The sequence below is a fragment of the Dendrobates tinctorius genome, unplaced genomic scaffold (assembly GCF_039654945.1).
Source record: "Dendrobates tinctorius isolate UK_male_01 unplaced genomic scaffold, ASM3965494v1 ptg000097l, whole genome shotgun sequence".
Classification (NCBI taxonomy): domain Eukaryota; kingdom Metazoa; phylum Chordata; class Amphibia; order Anura; family Dendrobatidae; genus Dendrobates; species Dendrobates tinctorius.
In genome coordinates this window covers 30126763-30150288 of record NW_027361765.1, presented here as the reverse complement: position 1 = coordinate 30150288, position 23526 = coordinate 30126763, and the positions used below count along the sequence as shown (strand labels likewise).

General features: G+C 41.9%; 1 protein-coding gene across 1 annotated transcript in view; it reads right to left on the bottom strand.

Annotated features, from left to right (window-relative positions):
* The window catches only part of PRTG (protogenin), a 192899-nt gene that overhangs the window by 110548 nt on the left and 58825 nt on the right, over positions 1-23526 (bottom strand). The window contains exons 3-10 of the mRNA XM_073587013.1: positions 11959-12103; positions 8007-8140; positions 7547-7684; positions 7258-7416; positions 6518-6677; positions 6098-6345; positions 3876-4040; positions 3248-3553 (exon numbers count right to left, since the gene is read on the bottom strand). Coding sequence (XP_073443114.1) covers positions 3248-3553; positions 3876-4040; positions 6098-6345; positions 6518-6677; positions 7258-7416; positions 7547-7684; positions 8007-8140; positions 11959-12103 — 1455 coding nt within the window. The remainder of the gene's footprint in view (positions 1-3247; positions 3554-3875; positions 4041-6097; positions 6346-6517; positions 6678-7257; positions 7417-7546; positions 7685-8006; positions 8141-11958; positions 12104-23526) is intronic.

Here is a 23526-nt window from a genome sequence, read left to right as displayed (position 1 = left end):
AGACCCTGCTTATCTACCGAAAGTTGAATCAGATTTTCACCGAAGCCAGGAAATTGTCCTCCCCTCCTTCTGTGACAATCTAAAAAACCCAGGAGAGGAGAAATTCCATAATCTAGACGTTAAAAGAGCCCTCTTAGCGTATATATCAGTAACTAGCCAGTGGAGGAGGTCCCAGTCCCTATTTGTAGCCTTCCAGGGTGCCAGGAAGGGTTACGGAGTATCGAAAGGGACTATTGCCAGATGGATTAGGGAGGCCATTAGTGTAGCCTACTCAGCTAGTGGTGTTCCAATTCCTGACGGCATCAAGGCTCATTCCACCAGAGCCGTGGCGACCTCCTGGGCTGAAAAAGCAGAGGTATCAATTGAGCAAATTTGTAAGGCCGCTACCTGGGCTTCACCCTCAACCTTTTTTTAAACACTATAGATTAAATCTATCCTCCTCTGCTGACTTAGGCTACTTTTACACTAGCGTCATGTGACGTACGTCGCAATGCGTCGTTTTGGAGAAAAAGTTGCCCGCAGGATGCGTTTTTTTCTCCATAGACTTGCATTAGCGGCGCATTGCGACGTATGGCCACACGTCGCATCCATCGTGCGACGGATGCGTCGTGTTTTGGCGGCCGCGACACACAAACGTTACATGTAACGTTTTTTGTGCGTCGTGTCCGCCATTTTCGACCGCGCATGCGCGGCCGAAACTCCACCCCCTCCTCCCAGGACATTAGAATGGGGCAGCGGATGCGTTGAAAAACTGCATCCGCTGCCCCCGTTGTGCAAAACTTTCACAACGTGCGTCGGTACGTCGCCCCAACGCATGGCGACATACGTCACACGACGTTAGTGTGAAAGTAGCCTTAACCTTTGGTAGAAGGGTGCTGCAAGCGGTGGTCCCTCCCTAAGGTGTTTCAAAGTCTCCAAAAATCTCTCAGGTGGTGCTGTCATGGGTGAATGGAAAACCACCATGGTTACTTACCGGTAGCCGGTTTTTCCGGAACCCATGACAGCACCCGTATATTCCCCCCCCTTTTTCACCGTATGGGTGTGCACGTTAACAGGGTGTATTTATGTGATGTGGTGTTGGATAAACATGTAACTAACCGGGAAGTCCTCTCAATGCTCTGTAACCAACTGAAGCGGGGGGAGAGGTGCCGCCCCTGATATTTCAGTAGGTTCCTGTCCTGGCTGGGCGGATCCCTCTCTCAGGTGGTGCTGTCATGGGTTCCGGAAAAAACGGCTACTGGTAAGTAACCATGGTGGTTTTCCCTTTAATTATCATTTTTCATTGGACGCCCAGAGCAACGGACCGGGTCACTGCTGCCGTGACACATCCCCTTAAGAACTGGCCCGGTACCGAGTATCCCCATGGCCCTGGCGGGCACTCCACCTTTACACCCTCAGATACAGTATACTAGAATGCTGTATATAAAATATCCAATTTGCTTTCGATAAAACAAAGAACAGCTTTTATTATACTCACCTACGGGGTGGGCGGGTCCGATGGACGTCTCTAGTCTTGGCCCATCGCCTCCTCTCTTCTTGCGACCGCTGTCTTCATTCTTCATCCTTGCTTCATGTGGATGACATGCCCACAGTGTTGTCAGCATCGCTCTCCTGCGTAGGCGTACTTCTCTGTGCCCTGCAGAGGGCAGAGCAAAGTACTGTAATGCGCATGCATGGGGAAAAGTGAAAGGGAGCAGATGCATGTGGATTACAATACTTGGCAGAGCAGAGAGAAGTATGCCTACGCAGGAGCGCAATGCTGACGACACTGTATGGATGATGTAGGGCGATTCATCCACATGAAGCAAGGAGGAGGACGGTGATCACAAGAAGAGAGGAGGCGCCGGGCCACTTTGTAGGGGAATATAATAAAAGATATTTTTGGTTTTATGGAGAGCGGATTGGGGACACATATACGGCATTCTGGAATACTATAACAGAGGGCATACAAGTGCTGGCACTACTTTAAATGGAAAGAATCAGGGAACAGGTTCCTTTTAAAAGATGACAACCGCTAGTAGCAACTATAGCCGCACTAATAAAGTAGGGATTATGATCTGACTTTTTCAGTATGGAATAAAAATCGTAATTGGATACATAATTACTCAGAGTGTTTGGAATTGATGGGTGACATTCATAGTAGAGGTTATATTTTTTTTATATTTTAGAAACAAACTCTTTAAGCCACATTATCTTTACATTTTTTAATAGATTTAAACATGTAACTGCAAGGTATGAAGCCGATTGATATATCAAGTCTAGCTACTAAAAGGTTCCTCTGTAAACTATGCAAAAGAAAAGTCACAACTGGAGCTACAATTTTGTTTGCTCAATCTGCCACATAAAACTAGATTCAGAGAGGCTAGTCCTAAGTATACCATACCTGACTTGATCGTCTCTTACCTCCGATGTCATAGCCATGCATTTCTGTTCTGCGTTATCTACACAGGATTTCCAGCAATTATAGCTCAACCTCCTCAATAGGTTTTCGAAACAAATGAGAGAACTACACACATTGAAAATTTAAGGCAAACTTTTTATAACTGGAATTATCAAGAACATCAGTGGGATATTGGAGACAATAAAGATAGCACAAAACACAAACATATATACTTATATCTCCACGCTTTTGATTAGGATGGTCCTTCATTAGAAGTAGCTGGCAGAAGCACAGGTGCAACCAGCAGGACATCACACTTGTAATGTTTATGGGGCGTTACAAAATTCTCAAGCATACCCTTGGTTTGAAAATGCTCCCAAAACGTCATAAGTGTGATCTCCTGCTGGTTGTACCTGTGCCTCTACTGGCATTTGCGCAAAACCCTATCCAGCTACTTCTAAAGAAGGACCATCCTAATCAAAAACATGGAGCTATAAGTATATGTAGGTGTTAAACTCTATCCAGATTTATACAAAAAAAAAATAATGAATATATGTCATTAAAATTGTGAATTGTGCAGTCTCATTGAGTGCTTTGATTATGTGCATATGGGATTTGAAGGGATCCGTTTTGGTCAGGTGTGCTGGTAATGAAACAATCACTGCTTATTTTGGGGTTGTGCTTTTTTTCAATAAATAATGGACAACTGAAAAATGTGTGTGTCGTTCAACGCATAGAAACCTCAAAAAGTATGATTTTCCTGCTCATGAAGAAATTATTTTAGAGAATTTTTACACGATTACATGTTGTGATAAATCGTATATAACTTTCAGCCACAGACAGTGAAGAATTTCACAAAGCACTTGCCTCTGATGCTACTTGCTTTGGGTGTCCTGTGTGAGGTCCAAACTGAGGATTCTCCCCATCCCACTTTAGTTGCTGCAGCTATGCGAACCAGGTAAACACTGTCAGGTGTCAGGCCTTCCAAAAAATACTCATGTGTAGTCCCGGGAAGTTCTAGAACTTGGACTAAACTTTCAGTGCTCATTCGAAAGGATAAGCGATACAGGATGATTCTTCCTCGCCGGAACTTCAGTGGGATGGTCAGCCATGAGATTAGAACATCTGTTGGACTGCGACTTGTTAAACTGATTTCTGGGGCACGGAGTGGAACTGAAAAATAAGCATTTGGTTATATTGTTGAGAAAACAATATCTTTGTATGCACACAGGTAAAGTATGTATAAGTACAGTGCAATATATTTGAGATGACCACTCAAATATGGATTAATTAACAGTAGACATTAATGGAAAACAACCTAAGAACCTTTGTGGCAGCAGCTACTACATAGGCACATTGCCAATCCAGATCCTAGAATTTGTCCTGATTTACCAAGTATTGGTCTACAGATATATTGGCGGATATACCGTAGATATCATTATTATGTAAAATCACGTGGGATTGATATTAAACAGACAATGCAGAATCGTCTTACCATCTTCAAGTGTATTTTGTGTCACATGGTCCGACATCTGGCTTGCACCCATTGGCATGTAGGCAACAATATAAAATGTGTAGTTGCTGGCTGGCTCCAAGTCATCAATAATGTAATGACTGGTGTCATTCCCCATAACCACCTGATATTCCTCATTATTCAGTCCTATGGAACAACAGAAATACACACAAAATTAAAATAAAAACAAACTCGGCTGACAAGCTTTACCTTACTGCTCCCCATTTTCCAAGTTGGTTTTCAAGCAGTCTCTTCCAGCAGAGACATCATGTAAATGCTGCAGTCAATTAGTGGCCACATCGGTGAACAATAAATCACCACTTTGGTCCCAAACCACCATAATCGAATGTTGCACGAGATTTCATCTGGCATCTATCTGATCTAACTTAGAGAACGGTCTTTAATCCTCCGTACACATTAGTATAGTGTCATGAGTTGTGGAATAAAGCCAAAGATCTGCTTAACTTGAAAAAGTCAAATATACCGTATTCACCACACTACCAAACTTAGCTTTAAAAAGTGTGAATATGTCTTTGTAATTGCGTTTTGATATCTGCATATAAAAAAATAGAGGAAAAACCGTATTGTAAATGGATTAACGTAGGGTCTAAACACGAACGATAACATTAAGCTTCTTGTTAATAGAACGACAATTCAGAATAATCACAATGGCACATAGGGTACTCATAATGCAACTGAATCATGTGTCTCTTATATCAGTAATTACATTTGACTCAAGAGCATTAAAAGTAACAATCAGCTTGTGTTTCACAACTAGTCACAACAAGCTTTGGTAAACTGTTTCATTGTAGGAAGTAAAAAAAAAAAAAAAAAAATACGGTGAATCGAAGCACCATTTACCCACTTACAGTTCCTTCATCCTAAATCCTTGTGATTTAACGTTGGGAAAAACAAACCAGGTTTTCGGAATCGCGGCATTCAAGAACAAGCCGTTTTATAAGAAACAACAACTACACAAAAAGCTGCATTGTAAAGGGGCGATTTTATAGTTGAAATCTATTATGGACATGGGATAGGATGAAGGAAGGCACTGAAGGAGAATGTCCTCTATAAATGCGTTGGGTCTTAATGAGCTTAGGAAAAATTTCAGCAATTCATATTGAAATATGCAGAGGGTTGCATTGCTGTGATTCTCTTTGTTGAGTCCTAATTCCTATACATAGGAACTGGTAAGCGGAATAAGGTTGTTGAAGGCTGTTGTGGTTCAAGTCCATTTCACACCAAAACGCATGTCAAGTTAATCAAAACTCCCCCACCGCCCATTACCATTAAATTTAAAAACAAAACCCAAGACCAAATCCCACTATTAAGCTTTCCCACATTTCTGAATTGACTAAAAAGCATTTTAATTAGACAAGATTACTGGCATCTCACAACAGAGCCGTTGATGGTTTGTTAATTAGGAATGTCGTGGCACGATTTTTGACCCACTAAACAAGATCCTTAAGCTCAAATTAAAAGGCCTTGTTCTTGCAGTGAATGAGCCACTGGGCCTCATGTGGAGGCCTGATGAAATGGCCATAATAGGGGGTGAGACCAGCCTACAAACAGAATCACTACACCCTTTGTAGAGCTTCCAAATTGCTAACAAGGAATTAATACACTCATGTAAGCTCATCAGACCTTTCGTTTGCCCGGCGCACTAACCCGCTAATTTAAATGCAAGATCTGTCCCTTTTTAAAGAACACCTGTTGGCTTGCTTCAACGCCATCTCTATTTATCATACACAAACTACTTATATATTAAGTTGCATTCATCTCTGCAGAAAATATCATGACGCACAGGGTCACTAAGACAGTTACAAAAGAGGTTTGTTTTTCCCTTTACATATCAAAAAAAACAAGCGTCTATTCAAAAGATAAAAGCACTGTAATAAAATTAGGTGCTATGGAAACTTGTATATACTGCATACCATTGCTATACTATTGGTAAAGTCACAAAAAATAGAGAAACCAATTTCCATACTTAATCATCTACATTAGAGTATGGTGAAAGTGATATTACAAATAGAAAGCAAATGTATAGCAAATCGACTTCTAAATTTTATTCGGCATTTCTAAGTGAAAACTAAGGAAATTCTGAAATAAAAAAAATATCTTATCAAAGGGACGACAAAAGCAGTGTGCAGCTGTCAGAAATCTATAGGCTTTCCATAAACACTTGCTGCAAGTCTTATTCTTACCTTCCGCCTTCATGTAATGCACAGAATAAGCAATGACTTTTTCTGAGTTATACAGAGGCCTTTCCCACGATAGTATAATGGCTGAACTGGACATTGTCTCCGCTCGGAGGTTACGTGGAGCACTGGGCCTGTCTTCAGACATCACAACAGTCAGCCTTGCCTGGGACATGGCAGAGCCCTGGTTATTTTCGGCCATGCACTCATACACTGCATCGTCTTCAGGAATGATTTGGTTGATTACAAGTTTACTAGAACAAAATAAAAAAAATAATAAACGTTTTAAAAAGAAGCAAGCTTTGGAAGCATTATGCTTTCAGTAGCAAGTATATGGAATAAACATGAGCCAACGAGATGGGATCCCATCAAGCTATGCCCTTCTGTGCCGCTGTGTATATTACACATAAGTTAGACCTTATTTACCTGCTGTACATTTTCATTCTTCCGTTAGAATGTATCTTTCTGCCATTCCTCAGCCAGGTGATTTTGGGAGTTGGAATTCCTTCTGCCTGACATACAAAACGAGCCGTTCCCGCACGTGGTCTTGTTAAACTTTCCGGTCGCTCAGTAAAAGATGGTGGAGCTGTAAAAACACACAGACTCTTGGTCTATATTCCATAAGCCTGGACATATTAGCAAGTCCAGTGCCCACTTATTAATTTTCTGTAAAACATAACTGATGTGCAGTGACTGATCAGCATTTCTACAGTAATCGCAGTCACTTGTTCTCTAGACTTCAAATGGTGGGACAGGAAGTAGATGGTTGACAGCTACCATTGTCATATTAGCTCTCATGGGGATGCTTTTCCTTCACCTGGTCACCACTAGCCCTGCCTTCCTATTCCAAGTCACCCTGGTGGTCACTGACAGTGAGAGAAGGCTCTCCCCCATCCTATCAATGCTTGATTACATCCATTCGAGTATGAACATGATCTAATATAAATGGCCAAATGTTTGTCTACCATGGATGTAGCTTGCAGACCAAAGTCATCATCCCAATTTCTTACCTAAAAGGCTTTATGTTAATAAACTGAAAAACAATGAATGTTGGGAAGTGAAATGGTAAAATTTAGTGAGATTACTTACTATTTTCTGTCCTTCTTTATACTATGAAGGATAGGAGTACAACAAATCAATGAAGAGAAACCAATTTTAAGTCTTACCCAAGACTAAAACATTAGCCATTGCTACAGTGAAATTACGAGTTCCTGGGGTAGTTGCTCGGCAAATATAAACTCCGGCATGCTGCACTTTCACATCAGATATAACAAGATTTCCATTTCCCACAACTCGTGTGTTGAAGACGTCAATGGGTCTTTGGTCTAGAAAATAAATTGCCAATATTTTTTTGCTGTTAGGTTACATTTAATATGGTACTAAAAATTTGATGACAGCCCCCATTATAATTTTGGTAGAATTTTCTCATGCATTACTTTTCAGCAAAGTTCTTACCAAGTCTGCTCCAAGATACTATTGGTTTAGGGTTTCCCCTAGCCATACACTCCAGTGTAACAGTTTGGTGTACAGAGGTAGTAGTATTCTGAGGAGGTGCAATGATGATTGGCTTCTGGAAAGGCTCCTCTGGTGTGGCTAGAAAAAGACGTACAAAAAAAGCTTTAAATTGGCTCTCAGAGGTACAAAATAATGGATAAAGGTGGGAATAGACTTGACTAGACTTAAAAAGCAACTTTGCAAACATTTTGAGTTGTGCAACTTTATTTTTCTTCTACAAACAAGTCAATATAAATATACGGACTAGGAATGTGACTTGTGCTATAATTTTTTGTGGCTACTAGCGAACATCCATATTAGACCACATAGATTGTATGATGCATTATGTGTCACAAACGATTGTACAGTGATTATGGGCGCTACACTAATCTAGTGAATATATTGGAATGCTACAACATACCTGGTAAAACCGTTAATGAGGCTTCGGCACTCTTCCGTCTATTTAACGAGTTGGTGGCTATGCATCGGTAATTTCCAGCGTCTTTCTTAGTGATGCCATAGATCTGAAGAACCCCCTTTGGTAGAACAGTAATCCTTTATGTAAAATACGACAAAGTATTTAAATTATTATTTTTCATGTATTTAAAGAGTCTGTAAGTCTCCATATAGTAAAGAATTTGTTCTACAAATGTGCTAGATATTTTGATCGAAGTGACCCTGGCGCAGAGACCACCACTAATCGCTAAAACAGAGGGGAATAAGTACTGAAGATGCTCTCCTTGAAGGCAAAATAAAACTTTTTTTCTTCATAACAAATCCAGTCAATGGGCAATCGGTCATACGCCCTTATTGGCATCCACCTTGATCCATCTCAGGTCGCTTTGTAGTCTACACATAGACAAGAAGCGGTGATGTCACACTTTAAAAAGATGCTGGACAGCTGTGGCATATGATTGTCAGATGACTTAGCAGCATGTCAGATATTTTATGAAGACATGCTGCTCAAGTCATCTGACCGGTGGCACACTGACATCCCCGCAGCCCGTTTCTGCACAGACCGCTGAGCGGCCAGTTCTTTATCTATGTCTGTGCTGGTAGGCAAGCATGATCGCTTTGTTTGCTTGTTTTTTTTTTTTAACAAGTCCTTATCCCCTTGGCAAAATTTTAAATTTAACTTGGACAACCCCTTTAAGACGAGCTCAACAGAAAGTCTACAAGCCCATTTTCAGTCTCTGAACATGTGAACATGTACTGTCAGCATTTGTAAGCCAAAACTAAGAGGGAGTGAAAAAATGCAGAAGTGCTGACGTGTCTCTATTATGCTTTTCCTCTGACTGTTCCACTCCTGGTTTTGGCTTACAAATACTGATGTAAAATACAGACCAAATACGGAATATGTGGCCTTAGGGCTCATTCACACAAGCATATTCATCAGACAAGTGGACATGGGCAAAGGAGAATATGGGGAAATTAAGTTCTCCATCTTCTCCACACCTGTGCTCTGATTCTTTCATGTGTGAGAATCTGATCACAATAAACTGCCACTCTGCTAAAATGCTGATGAAGACTTTGAACCAAGTGTCTATATGAGCAAATTCTCTTGCACGTAAGAATATACGCTTGTGTGACCCCAGCCATAGAGAAATTTTTACGCCCCTCCGATTTAGCACCCATACTGCCATAAGTCAAAATTTTTGACAGGTCTCAGTTACATGCCAAAAGTTTTGTGGAAATGTGGTTACACGAATGTACATTTTAATCAATACCATATTTTTCAGACTATAAGACGCACTTTTTCCAAAAAATTTTTTTGGGGAAAATGGGGGTGCGTCTTATATTCAGAATGTAAGGTACTTACACTTAGCGGGGTGGCAGCAGGAGTTGCCGGGTGATTCTTCCGGTGGTCCTGGTCAGACGCTGCAGGTCGATGATTGTGCGGCAGTACTCAGTGGTGCCGGGGGCTCCGACGACATTTTCTGAAAGCCCGGAGCCCCGCACTTCTATTGCCTTGATGCTGTCGCCTCCGGGAAAATGGCCACCAGAGGCGGCGCATGCACAGATTGAGATCTCTGCTCCCTCGTTGTCAAGATCTCAATCTGCACCTGGGGAATCAATCTGGTCTCCGGGAAAATGGACGTCGGAGGCGGCGCATGCGCAGGTTGACATCTTGGCTCCCGTTGCAAAGATCTCAATCTGCGCATGCGCCGCCTCCGGTGGCCATTTTCCCGGTGGCCACAGCATCGAGGCAATAGAAGTGTGGGGGATCAAGGCTTTCAGAAAATATCACCGGAGACCCCGGCACCACCGTACCATCACCGCCCTGCAGCGTCGGACATCAAAAACCGTCGCCGGAGCCCCCCACACTACCGAGCACCACAGCTAGACAGTCACGACAGGCTGGACAACTGAGATGTCACTTACATGAAACGGTCTGAATTATAATTTCTTATTTTAGAGGAGCTTGTTGAAATGTTAGAAAAACTATTTTAAGATTAAACCAATCACCTATTTATTTGTGGGAACTTGATGACGATAGTCTATAGGTCATCAATTAGATCATTGAGGGGCAGTGTTGCCAAGTTTATTTTTTTTCTTGACAACCTATCTTAAAATTACGGACAGCTGAAATTTTTTAAAGACATATTGGAAGAAATTTAAAATAAGTTTTTTTTTGTTTTTTTTTTTATAAACAGGCAGTAGAAAAATAAGGGCCATTTTTTTTTGACTGTCCAGAACTACAGGCACCCCAACAATCCTTCCATCTCATGACAGCACCTTACATTTAGTAGTGGCTATGTTGGTATTGTCCCATTCAAGTGTACATGGCTTCATTGCAATATCAGGCGCTAGCAGATGTGCGATACATTGACTGGCTATTGATGGCCTATCCTATATCTAAGTCATCAATATGAACCTGTTACTGATCAGATCCTATAAAATGCAGGCACTAAGAGATGGAGCACTAGTGCGAGAATGAGAAACATGACTTACAGCCATCAATAAGGCCATCTATGGTCCTAAGCAAAAAAAAACTAAAAAACGATAGATTTATTCCATAAAATATTACATCACTGTGATGTACACTCACTGGCCACTTTATTAGGTACACCTGTCCAACTGTGTGTTAAGACTTAATTTCTAATCAGCCAATCACATGGCGGCAACTCAGTGCATTTAGGCATGTAGACATGGTCAAGACAATCTCCTGCAGTTCAAACCGAGCATCAGTATGGGGAAGAAAGGTGATTTGAGTGCCTTTGAACGTGGCATGATTGTTGGTGCCAGAAGGGCTGGTCTGAGAATTTCAGAAACTGCTGATCTACTGGGATTTTCACGCACAACCATCTCTAGGTTTTACAGAGAATGGTCCGAAAAAGAAAAAAAATCCAGTGAGCGGCAGTTCTGTGGCCGGAAATGCCATGTTGATGCCAGAGGTCAGAGGAGAATGGGCAGACTGGTTCGAGCTGATAGAAAGGCAACAGTGACTCAAATTGCCACCCGTTACAACCAAGGTAGGCAGAAGAGCATCTCTGAACGCACAGTGCGTCGAACTTTGAGGCAGATGGGCTACAGCAGCAGAAGACCACACTGGGTACCACTCCTCTCAGCTAAGAACAGGAAACTGAGGCTACAATTTGCACAAGCTCATCGAAATTGGACAGTAGAAGATTGGAAAAACGTTGCCTGGTCTGATGAGTCTCGATTTCTGCTGCGACATTCGGATGGTAGGGTCAGAATTTGGCGTAAACAACATGAAAGCATGGATCCATCCTGCCTTGTATCAACGGTTCAGGCTGGTGGTGGTGGTGTCATGGTGTGGGGAATTTTTTCTGGGCACTCTTTGGGCCCCTTGGTACCAATTGAGCATCGTTGCAACGCCACAGCCTACCTGAGTATTGTTGCTGACCATGTCCATCCCTTTATGACCACAATGTACCCAACATCTGATGGCTACTTTCAGCAGGATAATGCGCCATGTCATAAAGCTCGAATCATCTCAGATTGGTTTCTTGAACATGACAATGAGTTCACTGTACTCAAATGGCCTCCTCAGTCACCAGATCTCAATCCAATAGAGCATCTTTGGGATGTGGTGGAACGGGAGATTCGCATCAGGGATGTGCAGCCGACAAATCTGCGCCAACTGTGTGATGCCATCATGTCAATATGGTCCAAAATCTCTGAGGAATGCTTCCAGCACCTTGTTGAATCTCTGCCACGAAGAATTGAGGCAGTTCTGAAGGCAAAAGGGGGTCCAACCCCTTACTAGCATGGTGTACCTAATAAAGTGGCCAGTGAGTGTATATCTAACCTACTGATAATTGAAAAGACATTCATGATGTGAGCCTTCTAGAACATATTACAGTTACAGGACATTTGCAGATCAATTCTGAAAAAGACTGGTTACTTACCTGTCCATGGCAAGAGGCAGAGCTGTGCGATTTACTTCCCAAGTAATGACAGCCGGAGGGTTTGCGTTTAAACTACAAGAGAAACGTGCCATCCCTCCCTGTTGTACCTTTATTGAAACGGGTTGTTCTTCAAAGGCAGACATAGCTGAAATATAAAATCATAGTCTTAAAAGGGGTATTCTGCCTAAAAATCCCACACATTTAATATTCAGTTTTTACAAATACTCGGTTATCATTTATGTAAATAATGGATGACTGAATTTATGAAGCAGGGCTACTGCCACCAGCAATAGTATTGTACTGCTAAATGAGCCACGTTTGGTCATCTGTAAATTTATTATCTGACCTATAAGTGTGCGGTCTGACTCCGTTCACTGTGAGGGGAATGTGAATGGTTAGAAATAGCAATTAGAATATTGAGTAAACTGTACAATGGAGAGTACCCGGGTAAAAGGTGAAAAGTGCATATACCATAAGTAAGATCGCAAGACAATTTACAAGCACCATGAACAATTACATTACAACAAAGACCTTCAAGCCAAGGAGTATTAGCACAAAGTCTTCCAAGTATATTTAGCATACCACAATACGCAAGGTTGTTACACGTCATATGTCTTGCCTGCATACCGTTCTTGTATAATGGATATTTCTGACAATGGACAAAATGGAGCAAATGAAACCCTATCTTCAGGCAGATGAACAAATCATGTCTTCCAACGAATTCTTTACACTTACTCTAAAACAGGGATTTATCCTTATTCACAATTGATCTACTAAACAGGCTTTGAAAAGGATTTCTGTAATTTTTTTTAGAATCTACTATTTCTGATTACTTTCTTTCCTCAGATACTTACAGCCTTGACCATAAGCCATCAAAGAGTCAATAAAGACCAATGGAAGGAAAATAAACTTCAGTGAACATGTGTGGTTATCCTCAGGAAACACTTATCTCTCAGCAGGAAAAAAATTAGGCTTCTTAAAACCTAAAATAAAGCATGAACTGGATTTCCTCCAACATCTGTAGGCTGTTAAGAGGTCTTCATACAAGTACGATACTCTTTATACCAATGTTGAACGCATCTGCCAATATCGACAGGTTCAGACCAACAATCACATGTATGGGCATCACCGGCCAAATAATTGCTGGGGGGGGAGATGTCAATCGGGCATGCGATTTTGGACTGCCATTGCTTTGTTCTCCCAGAGAACACCCTATTGTATCTCTGGTATATCACTTGATTCAAAATGGTGGTATTAACATTGACAAGATCCTCCGCCCCTTTGTACTCTCCCTTCCATCGTGCATAAGAGATACACTGGACCTCCTTCAAACACTTGAGGGAAAACATGTGGGAGAACATACATTTTAGCATCTTCAGATGTGGAGGCATTAAATCATCAAAGGAGTATCATTTTCTGAAATCAAGATCAATTGTATGCAGCAGACATAATTATTTTGCTCTAAATCTCTTAAGGTTCACCCTTATCCACAATTTCTTCCTCTTTGACAGGAAGTACTTCCACCAGCTCAGGGCTCTGCGATGGGGAGTCCCTGTACCCCATCATATGCCAACCTGTTCCTGGGCTGGTGGGAAGAAATTGTAGTCTTTGGGGATGAGGCAAGGTGGTGGCATCCCCACATAGGGGTCTGCTACAGATTTACCGATATATTCATTATTTGATCAAGTACAAGTGAGAAGTTCTTGGATATTTGTTACAGAACTCAATAACAATAGAGTGGGTTTGAAGTTTCCGTCTTAATCAAATAGTAGTTAATTCCCATTCCTGTACGTATTAATTAAAAAAGAAAAATAAAGAACCCTAGGGAGACACATCTATTGTAAACCCACTAGTACCAACAGCCTTCTAAAGTGGCATAGCCACCACCCCCTTAAAAAAAGGTATATTTAAGGGCCAGTTCCTCAGATTGAGCAGGAACTGCTCCAGCAACCGTTAATTTCATAGACAGGCAAAAGATATGAATGGCAAATATCAGGAAAAGGGGTACTTACAATATATTTTGGATTTGGCCCGTACATTTGTAGAAAATAAAGACAGACAGTCACTTCTTCATATCCAATCAAGACTAAAAGAACAAAATCTTGATGGTATCACAAAGATTGGACGCACATATGACAATAAAATCCCACATACAAATAAATATGGGAGGGCCAGAAGAGATAAAAAAATAAGGATAATATTAAGTATATAGGTCTCCGGAAGTTATGGGTGGATTATGTTAGGCTGGATTACGATCTAACTCTGAATGTCCTAGGTGTAAGAACGAAAATGCTGGATTATTTCATATGTTGTGGACGTGTCCAAGATTGGCTGCTTTTTGGTTAGTGGTCCTGAGTCGTATGGAAGTGGCTTATAGGTGTGTGATCCCAAGAGAGCCGGTGGTTTGTTTGCTGGGATATGTGGAGGAGATAAAAGTGGATAACAATCTGAAAGTGTCAATTGCTAGATTACTATATATGGTTCCAAAGGTAATAGCGAGGAATTGAATAAAGGAGGATCCACCTTCAAGGGGAGAAGACCTTGCCTATGTGAAGCATGTCCTTAAGCTGGAGAAGGGGGTCTACAAGAAAAGGGGGAAACTGGTGACATATAACAAACTGTGGACGCCTTGGATAGAATTGGGATGAGTGGATAGGTGAATGAACGGTCTCGGGGGTATGTATATGTGGGTTATTTGTCTACACTGCTATAACAGATGATGTTGTATAATGCAATTCTATATACGTGTACAGGTGGTGTTAAAGGGATAATACGAGCTGTCTAAAGGGGGAAGGGCTGGGGGTGGGGTGTTTGCTTTGTTGAGGGGGGAGTTTATGGGAAAATCAAAAATGCTTGTACCTCTGTTGTATGAATACTGTGACGGTCTTCTTAACAAAAATCTATTTGCGTTAAAAAAAGAAAAAAAAAAGGATAATATTAAAATAAATTGTATTCAATTATATTAAAAACATAATATATAAAAAATTAAAAGCAGAGATGCAGTTAGGGGATGCGTTTCGCCGCCAGCTTCGTCACACGCATCGGAGAGAGGGGACGCCAGAGCATATTTCCCGTGGTGGATTCACTTCACACAGGTAATATACATTCTTTTATAGTATTCACCTCATACTTTCGGCGCCTGGCCAACCGTAGGATACGTTGTGACTATTATTAGCATCTATTTCGTGACTCAGCCAGACCTTGTTGATGAAATAAATAATAATAATGATATTAAGAGGGATCCAACACACCATATTATGCTCCTGCTTGGTTACTAGTTTATTTTCCTGCTTAACTGCCACCACAGTGAGTCTTTGGGGTGGATTTATATATACGGTATTTATATATTGTCGTCTATTATCTGCTTAAGGGGAGTCACTGTACTTTTAATTACCCTCTTCAGTTATCCACTCTAATCCGCATGTGATATCCTCCTTGTTCCTCACCTTCTGCTCGGCGTCCCCCAACGGCATTCTGCTTTTGCTTTTTTATATCTTATGTTTTCAATATAATTGAATAAAATTATTTTATCCTTAATATTTTTTGGATCTCTTCTTGACCTCCCATATTTATTTGTATATGGGACTTTGTTGCCAAATCAAGAATGAAGTGCCTTTTCCCACACCCCTGACGAAGCCACCAAGCGTGGCGACACGCGTTGGGTCTTTCCACTCTGCCTGCTCCACTCTACATGGGTTTTATATATCGCTAATGTGAACATGTGCTGATCATTGTAGGAGGCTATTTCAGCCCATACCTTTCTCTACATGGGTTTTGTATATCGCTAATGTGAACATGTGCTGATCATTGTAGGAGGCTATTTTAGCCTATACCTCTCTTTTTTTACTTCAGGGGCTTTGACCTTGTGGGTTATTTGTATGCTTCATGTGTATTTTTGAAGCAGTGCAATATATGTTCTTAAAGGGGGTGATTTAAACCGTTTGCCTCTAATATACCGTATATACTCGAGTATAAGTCGATCCGAGTATAAGTCGACCCCCCTCAATTTGCCTCAAAAACCTGGGAAAACTTATTGACTCGAGTATAAGTCTAGGGTGGGAATTGCCGAAGATACTGGTAAATTTAATGCTGCACAACATACAGTATGCCCCCAAAATGCTGCACAGTGAATGCTGGCCCAAATAATGCTGCACAACATACAGTATGCCCCCAAAATGCTGCACAGTGAATGGTGGCCCAAATAACGCTGCACAACATATGCCCCCATAAATGCTGCACAGTGAATGGTGGCCCAAATACCATAATGCTGCCCCCAAAGTGATAGGATTACTGGTAATCCTATCATGTTGCTGCCTCTGCCCCTGCTGGAATTTAAAAAAAAACACTATATACTCACCGACGTTGATGACAGCTGCTCCTGAGCGTCGCCGGCTCTTCAGTGACTCAGGCAGAGGGCGCGTGCTTTCCACGTCATCGCGCCCCCTGCACGTCACTGCCGGAGGACGGGAGAGAGCGGCGCGCAGAGATTTTGAACGCCGCCGCAGCCCTATCATCACCCGCCGCCAGGACGCTGCAGGGGACCGCAGACGAACACCGGGGACCGCGGAGACGACTGGGACCGCGGAGATGACGGGGACCAGGTAAGTTGGCACCGTGACCCGAATATAAGTCGAGGGGAGTCTTTTTCAGCCCCAAAAGGGGGCTGAAAAACTCGACTTATACTCGAGTATATACGGTATTCGTTTTTATTGCATTCGAACAAGACACTCCATGAGTTATATATCTCTATCTGTGGTGACTTTTGGTATTAGTGTTAACCCTCTTTTCAGGTAATTAATTTATTGTCCACCTTTACTACACAGAGTGTTTTCTACCTTCTGCATGGTTAAATATTTCTATTTGAGGGGGTGTATTTTTTCACACTCTGGTATGCTGTTTACATGGACCTAGGGTAATTTTCCCATTGTGGCGTGTTTAGCGGTAGGTGGTTTGCTCTATTATGAGCTTTGTGCAATGTGTATATGTGTCATATGTTTGACCATTTTTAATGTTTTTAACAATTTTTTGTCTGTTTTTCTGTGTTGAATAAAATTTGAATTGTTTATGCTATCTCCTGCCTAGGGTGATCCCCCTGCTTTGTGGCCTATTTCTTTTTTCTTTGTTAATCCCTTTTCCCACACAGGACATTGTTTTGATTTAACTATAGGCATATATGACAGCCAACATGATTGCATTTTAGATGACCTTAGTAGGTACTGCAACGTTCTGAGGACAGACCCGGACCTTAGAGTAATGGAGGAGAGTTCTCCCATTAACTTTCGGAGAGGCTGTTCCATCAGCGATCATTTAGTGCACAGCTATCATAAAAAAATTTAAAAAAACACAACACCTGTAGGTACATAGTTGGACGGAAAAACGTTTTTTTTTTTTTTTCTCTCTAACTACAAAACTGCAGGTCTTGTCTACATGGCTACACGTACCTGCCTCTGACTATGCAGGTTAAACCGAAAGGGAGATCAGGAAGAGAGTGGGCAAACATCGGGTATATGTGAAATGATAGTGACACTCCTATAGCAAGACATACAGTAAAGAGGTTACACCATGGTGAGAAAGACGAGATCTCCTTTCGCATAATAGGGATGGTGAAACCCAGTGCCAGAGGGGGTGCCTATTATAAGAATAAAATTAAAATGGAGAGCGAATGGATGTTTAGGATGGACTCTAACCCTGAGGGGACTTAATGAGCAGATATCATATGACTGTTGTGAACACGACCTAAATATGGACCATAATCTGGATGAATCTCTGCCCATTAGCTACTTTTTACCACTTTTATGGAGTTCACACATTGATGTGGTTTATCAAAATATCTACAGCCAAATTTATCATTTTCTATATCTCCACTTAATGTTGACCTGACATAATTGTCACTGGTGCACTTGGTCAGATACAAAAGGGCACCTCTTTTTCCATTGCCATATTACATGTCTCTCAGTTCATCTACTTTCTTTATCATGGATGATATATGGGGTATATGATTTGTCTGCGTTCCATGCTGATACCCGTATGTATTTAGTTGCCATGGAGGGTATACTCTCTGATGTGAGCGATCACACGCTGCTGCTCTATATGCGCTCCAGCATGAAGTGTATTGTGGGTATACACAGTGCAAAAAAGTGCACACTGCAGTGGAAAGCTGGCGCACATTACAGTTGACACGCGTCACTTCTGGACATGTGTCGTAATGGTTAGAGGGAACTCCAGTGTCAGTAATATGGCATAGGCGCTCTATAAGTATGGAGAAAGTCAATGGCATTATCCAGGGTGTGTCCCCCCACTCCTAACAGGAACAATAGTATTGTTTGGGGAGTGGTCTAAATAAGTGGTATATTTAAACAGGACCCATGATAGAAGACATAACACTGGATATTATTAACTTTTATCAAGCCGCACAGTGAAACGCATTGAGGCTATTATAGGAAGACGTATCTAGATAAGCAATGCCCTTTATCTTACATTCAATATGTCATCAATTACATTTATGTTGAAATTAGGGGCACACCTGGCCCTGCTGATCTAAAGCCATCTGAGATAGTAAGGTTTGTTCCAGTACAGTATTAGGCAGTGGTGGAGAACCTATGGAACCCGTGACAGAGGGGGGACGCAGAGCTGTTGCCGTTCCGCATCAGTGGACCGGAGACGGCGCTAGCCCGTACATCCTCGGACACACATCCAGCTGAAGTGTATTGCAGCGCATGAACTTGCCAGGTCCATGTGTTGCAATACACGCTGGCGGCCAGTCAGAGGCCAGCAGATGATGTTGGCGTACACAAGACTGGGCGCATGACAGTGATGTCATGTGCCTCCCGACGTTTGGATGCTGAAATCAACTGCTAGCTTCAGAAGACGACATGCAGGAGGAGAGGAAGGAAGGTGAGTAGCAATGTTTGGTTTTTTTTTCTATGCGTTGAACAGTGGCGCCGGCAGGATGCTGGACATATACTAGAATGGGGGGCATATACATGGATTGGGGCAAGGAAAGGGAGCATATACCAGGATGGGGTGGGGTGTGCATATACCAGGATGCAGGGGGTGTACATATACGAGGATGGAGGTGTGTGCATATACCAGAGTAGGGTGTGTGCGCATATACCAGGATGGGGGGGGTGCATATACCAGGACGGGGGGAGAGCATATACCAGGATAGGAAGCATATTCCTTAATATCTGTAGTCTGGTACTCCGACTCCTGTCTGTGGCTGCTTTCTGCTGCCCCACCTGCTCTCTGCAGGAGTTGTTGCTTCTAAACTAAAACCTCAGTATTCAGGTTAAATGGCCGTGTTGGCACTTTGCGATAAATGAGTGTTTTGGGTTGCAGTTTGGGCACTGTATCTCTAAAAGGTTCGCCATCACTGGTATAGGGCATCCCAGGGACAGCCGCAGAGTTTTTCAGGGTGCCTACCTCTGCGGTTAGGTAGGGTTGAGCTTGTTTAAGGAAGTATTTTTCTGTCATCAATAACACTTAATCAAAATATTTTCTCTGTATTGTAATGGGCAGACAGATCACCCTTTGGTTGCTGTAAGATAATGTTGTATATAGACAGAGGCAGGTACGGACTGGGGCTGAAATTTAGCCCTGGCATTTGTAATCACATAGGCCCATGCTGTCCCTGTCCCCAAGCACCAGATGGGATATATTACCCTGGATGGAGAAAAGCAAGTTTTACTACCAGACCAATATTTCTAATGATACCTGTGGCCTGCTGGGGTAAGTGACGGAGTCAGTGACTTTGTGCTCCGTCACAACTCTTAACAATATGGGTGTCTTGAGAACACTGATTCTGTTAACTACATAGTAGACAAGGCAGCCGACAACCAGACAGGCCCTTCTGGCATTTGCCAGAATTGCCAGGTGGCCAGTTCGGCCCTGGACAGAGGTGTTTATTGATCCTGTTTATGTATCTGTTTACAATCTGATGTAAATACATTGGTGTTAAGCTAATTAGGCCACACCAGGGCATTGTAGGGACAGCCACTGATGAGAGGGGACATCACTTTTCTTCCATAGGGTGCAAAGCTCCTTTGTTGGCTAGAAACTAATTATCGCCACCGAATTATGGCACGTTATTTACATTCCGTTGTTTACATCTGTTTATGTCTATTTATATTTGTTGGCGTTTGATATTTGTGTGTAGGAGTCGGATCTGTTAATATTTAATAAAGTATTCAATTATAATTAGAAGGGTCTGTATACGATAGCCTAATATTTTGAGACCTATTCTTTCTCTATTGAATATTTCAAAATTGACTCCCAGAGAGGTCTGTCGGCAGATTTTCGATAGAGAACCCAGGAGTGGTTGTCCAAACCAGCACTCGTGTATGAGAGAGATATCTGTCGGCCAAACGATTGGACAAAGCTTTGTTTGGCCAACAGCCATGTAATATGTATGGAGGCCTAAAGTAATGAGAGATCTGAAGGTTTTCCTAAACTGGAGGCAACAATACGGGAAGACATTTTACACACTGGTATTTTTTTTCCCCCATTAGATGGAAATGCTCTTTCAACAAAACAAGTAATCATGTACAAGTCTAAAGGGCCTGTTACACTAAGCGATATTGCTAGCGATATCGCTATGTGTGATACTTACCTCCGACCGGCTCCTCCGCTGGTTATCGCTGATCGCTCGAGAACGTCCTGGACTGTTTCTCGTCGTCCGCTTCCTGCTGGGCTTCCTGTGGCGCCGACGAGTGACGTGTGGACGCGGGCGGGAGGACGCAGGATCGCCTTGTCTGACATGTAAGTCCCCCGTCCTCTGCGATGTCGGTGGTGAGATCTGCCTGTGTGGCAGCTCACTAGCGACCACTTAGCGATGCACCAGCGATCCTGACCGCGTCATATCGCTGGTCGGGATCGCTGGTGCATCGCTAAGTGTGACAGTACCTTTACGTAGTCTTATACAACCATAATATGTACATGCAGGATATTTCTAATTTAGAATTAGTGATTTTGTTCTTTCACAGTTCAGATTACGGCCTCTCGATTGTTGGGCCATCAGCTGCAGTGTCATTTCCAGGACACTTGTGTCTTTTGTAGTAGCACAATCTCTTACTGCCTCTTCTTATTCAGTGCTAATGTCAATTTAAAGCCTAAACTGTAAAGGCAATGCCCTGATGGGAGAAACAAGCCATAAAGGGACTGCACATCAAAGCTTGGGAGAGGGTTCTGTTGTTCCAGAAAACAGCTCCCTTCACAACATCATAAATGTAATTGCCTTTTTATGACAGGTTCACCCCTTTCTATTATTATGTAGATAGTTCTCAAGTTTACAACCTGACAAAAACCACACCAGCTATTGTGTCCTACACACATCCCCATGCCTTCTGAAATGATGCTCCTAGCACCTGTGCTTCCTCCACTCTGGACTGAAATGAGATTAAGATAAAAACTATTAGGGTATGTTCCCCCCCAATCAGGAACTTCTGCGGGTTTTACACTACGTATTTATGCAGCAACAAACCCGAAGCGGACTGATGTTACAGCATAGTGGATGGGATTTCAAGACATCTAATGTCCACTATGCGTGCACCGATGCCTGCAGCTCACCCGCGGAGACGGACATGGGCGCGTCTTTCCAGACCTCAGTATGTCAATTTCTCTTGCGCAGATGCTAGTCTCAGCAGGAGAAATTACATCAAGAAATGTATTGGATGCAGTAAATCCGCATGGTTCAATGAAAACATGTGGATTTACCTGTGTTCAATATAAAGCAGCGCTTTCGACGCAGCGAACAAGGCGCTGCTATGTTCCGGATCGTGGGAACCCGGCCTTTGAGAAAACCAAACAAAAACCAACAAAAATTCCATATTCATCATATGTGGCCACATATTTATGTTCTACCACATCTATTAACATCACAATGGGTTCCCCACCTCACTCAGGCTATTTCAACATGTAGACCAATATTTTTCTCCCTGCAATGACTCATTGGACTATGATCGAACTTATATTTTCCGCCCAAAATTGGAATAAGGCCACTACAATGTAGAAAGCAGACACTGAAGGTGAGAAGATATTACTTGTAGATGTTATGCTTGAAAGATCTTTCATGTATCAGTTCCAAGCTACATGATTTTTCTTTTAATCCTGCGATGTAGATGCATGGTATATTTCATTGTGTGGACACATCTTGCTAATTTACTCTGTAGTTTACAAATGAAAATAACCTAAAAACACAATTGTTACTTCCCCAAGCTGTCAGACTTAATTACTATCAAATGCATTCAGACCATGTGTAACTCTAGCATGACCTTAGGGAGTGAATCAGTCCAAGATGAAAGTTTATCAGATTTCGCATTCATTGGCAGCGTCCGCTGACAATGGATAGTCACCTACACCTCCCTAAAGGAAATTGGTTATTCCCCCTCTAAATGTGTGTATATATGTAGTAGTACTACACTGGTTATATATAAATATATATATAAAAAAAAAAATTCTATAGATCATTGGAGGTGCTTATTTGGGGGCGCACACACAAGAGAACAGCGAGACGTTTTGCTATGATTATTTTGCCAATGAACTGAGTATAAACAGAGGAACATAGAACAAAAACATCTAGTAAAAAAAAGCTAATTATAGAATTATATTTTAAATTCTATTACACCTAAACACCACAATAAAATACGAAAAAAACCAAAAACACATTTTCCTGTAGCAGAGTCTATAGTTTCAGAAGACAAGCAATGTACACATTTGCTATGTCAATCACCAAATTCTTTCAAAGTTCAGGATGTGAGGAGCTGCCCAGCAGCCATTACAACACAAAAACATTTCAAATGACCAGCTAAACACCCTTGTCCACATGGCAGTAATTAAAAGGTCAAGGAGCAAAGAGCAAAATGTTTGAAAGGGAAAAAAATCTCACAAAATAACCTACAAAAATAATTTCCACAGCAGAGAACAAATAGATTTATGAATCAGAAGATAAAACATCTTCTTAGCTCATCATTCCCCAACATGTAGAATGGGCTTAAAGTGAAATAATATGTAAGATTTAATTACCATCAGTGGCACAATCCTAAACTATGAATTACTTGACGCACAGCTGGAGAAATTGGAGAATTATATATCCTACATGTAAAAAAAATACCCCATTTGACTTGACTTGCGTGGCACAGTCCCTATTAACTTCCTGTGTTACGTCCTTTCATTATCGGTGTGCAGACGGTTTAAAGTGTACGGTCAAGAGAGACATCACCGTGTACTAAATGGGAGGATGGACTTTCTACAAAGCTGGTATCTCGCGTTTCTTTCTGTTAAGAGCATTAGTGGGCGATCAACAGTTAATAATTGGAATAATCGAACATTGTCAATTATGGCGTCTAATGGAAGTGGAAATAATCTTTGCAATCGTTGTTGGACACGAATTTAAAAGTAACCCATTAGGCTTAGGCCAGGTTCACATAGCGTTAACACAGCCCGTCCAACACACAGCGCTGATGGGTTGCATTAACACTATAGCATAACGCGATATACGTTATGCTATACCGCTAACGCTGATGATTCATCAGCGCTAGCGGTGACTGAGCCTCAGACGCTGCAGCCCGCGTC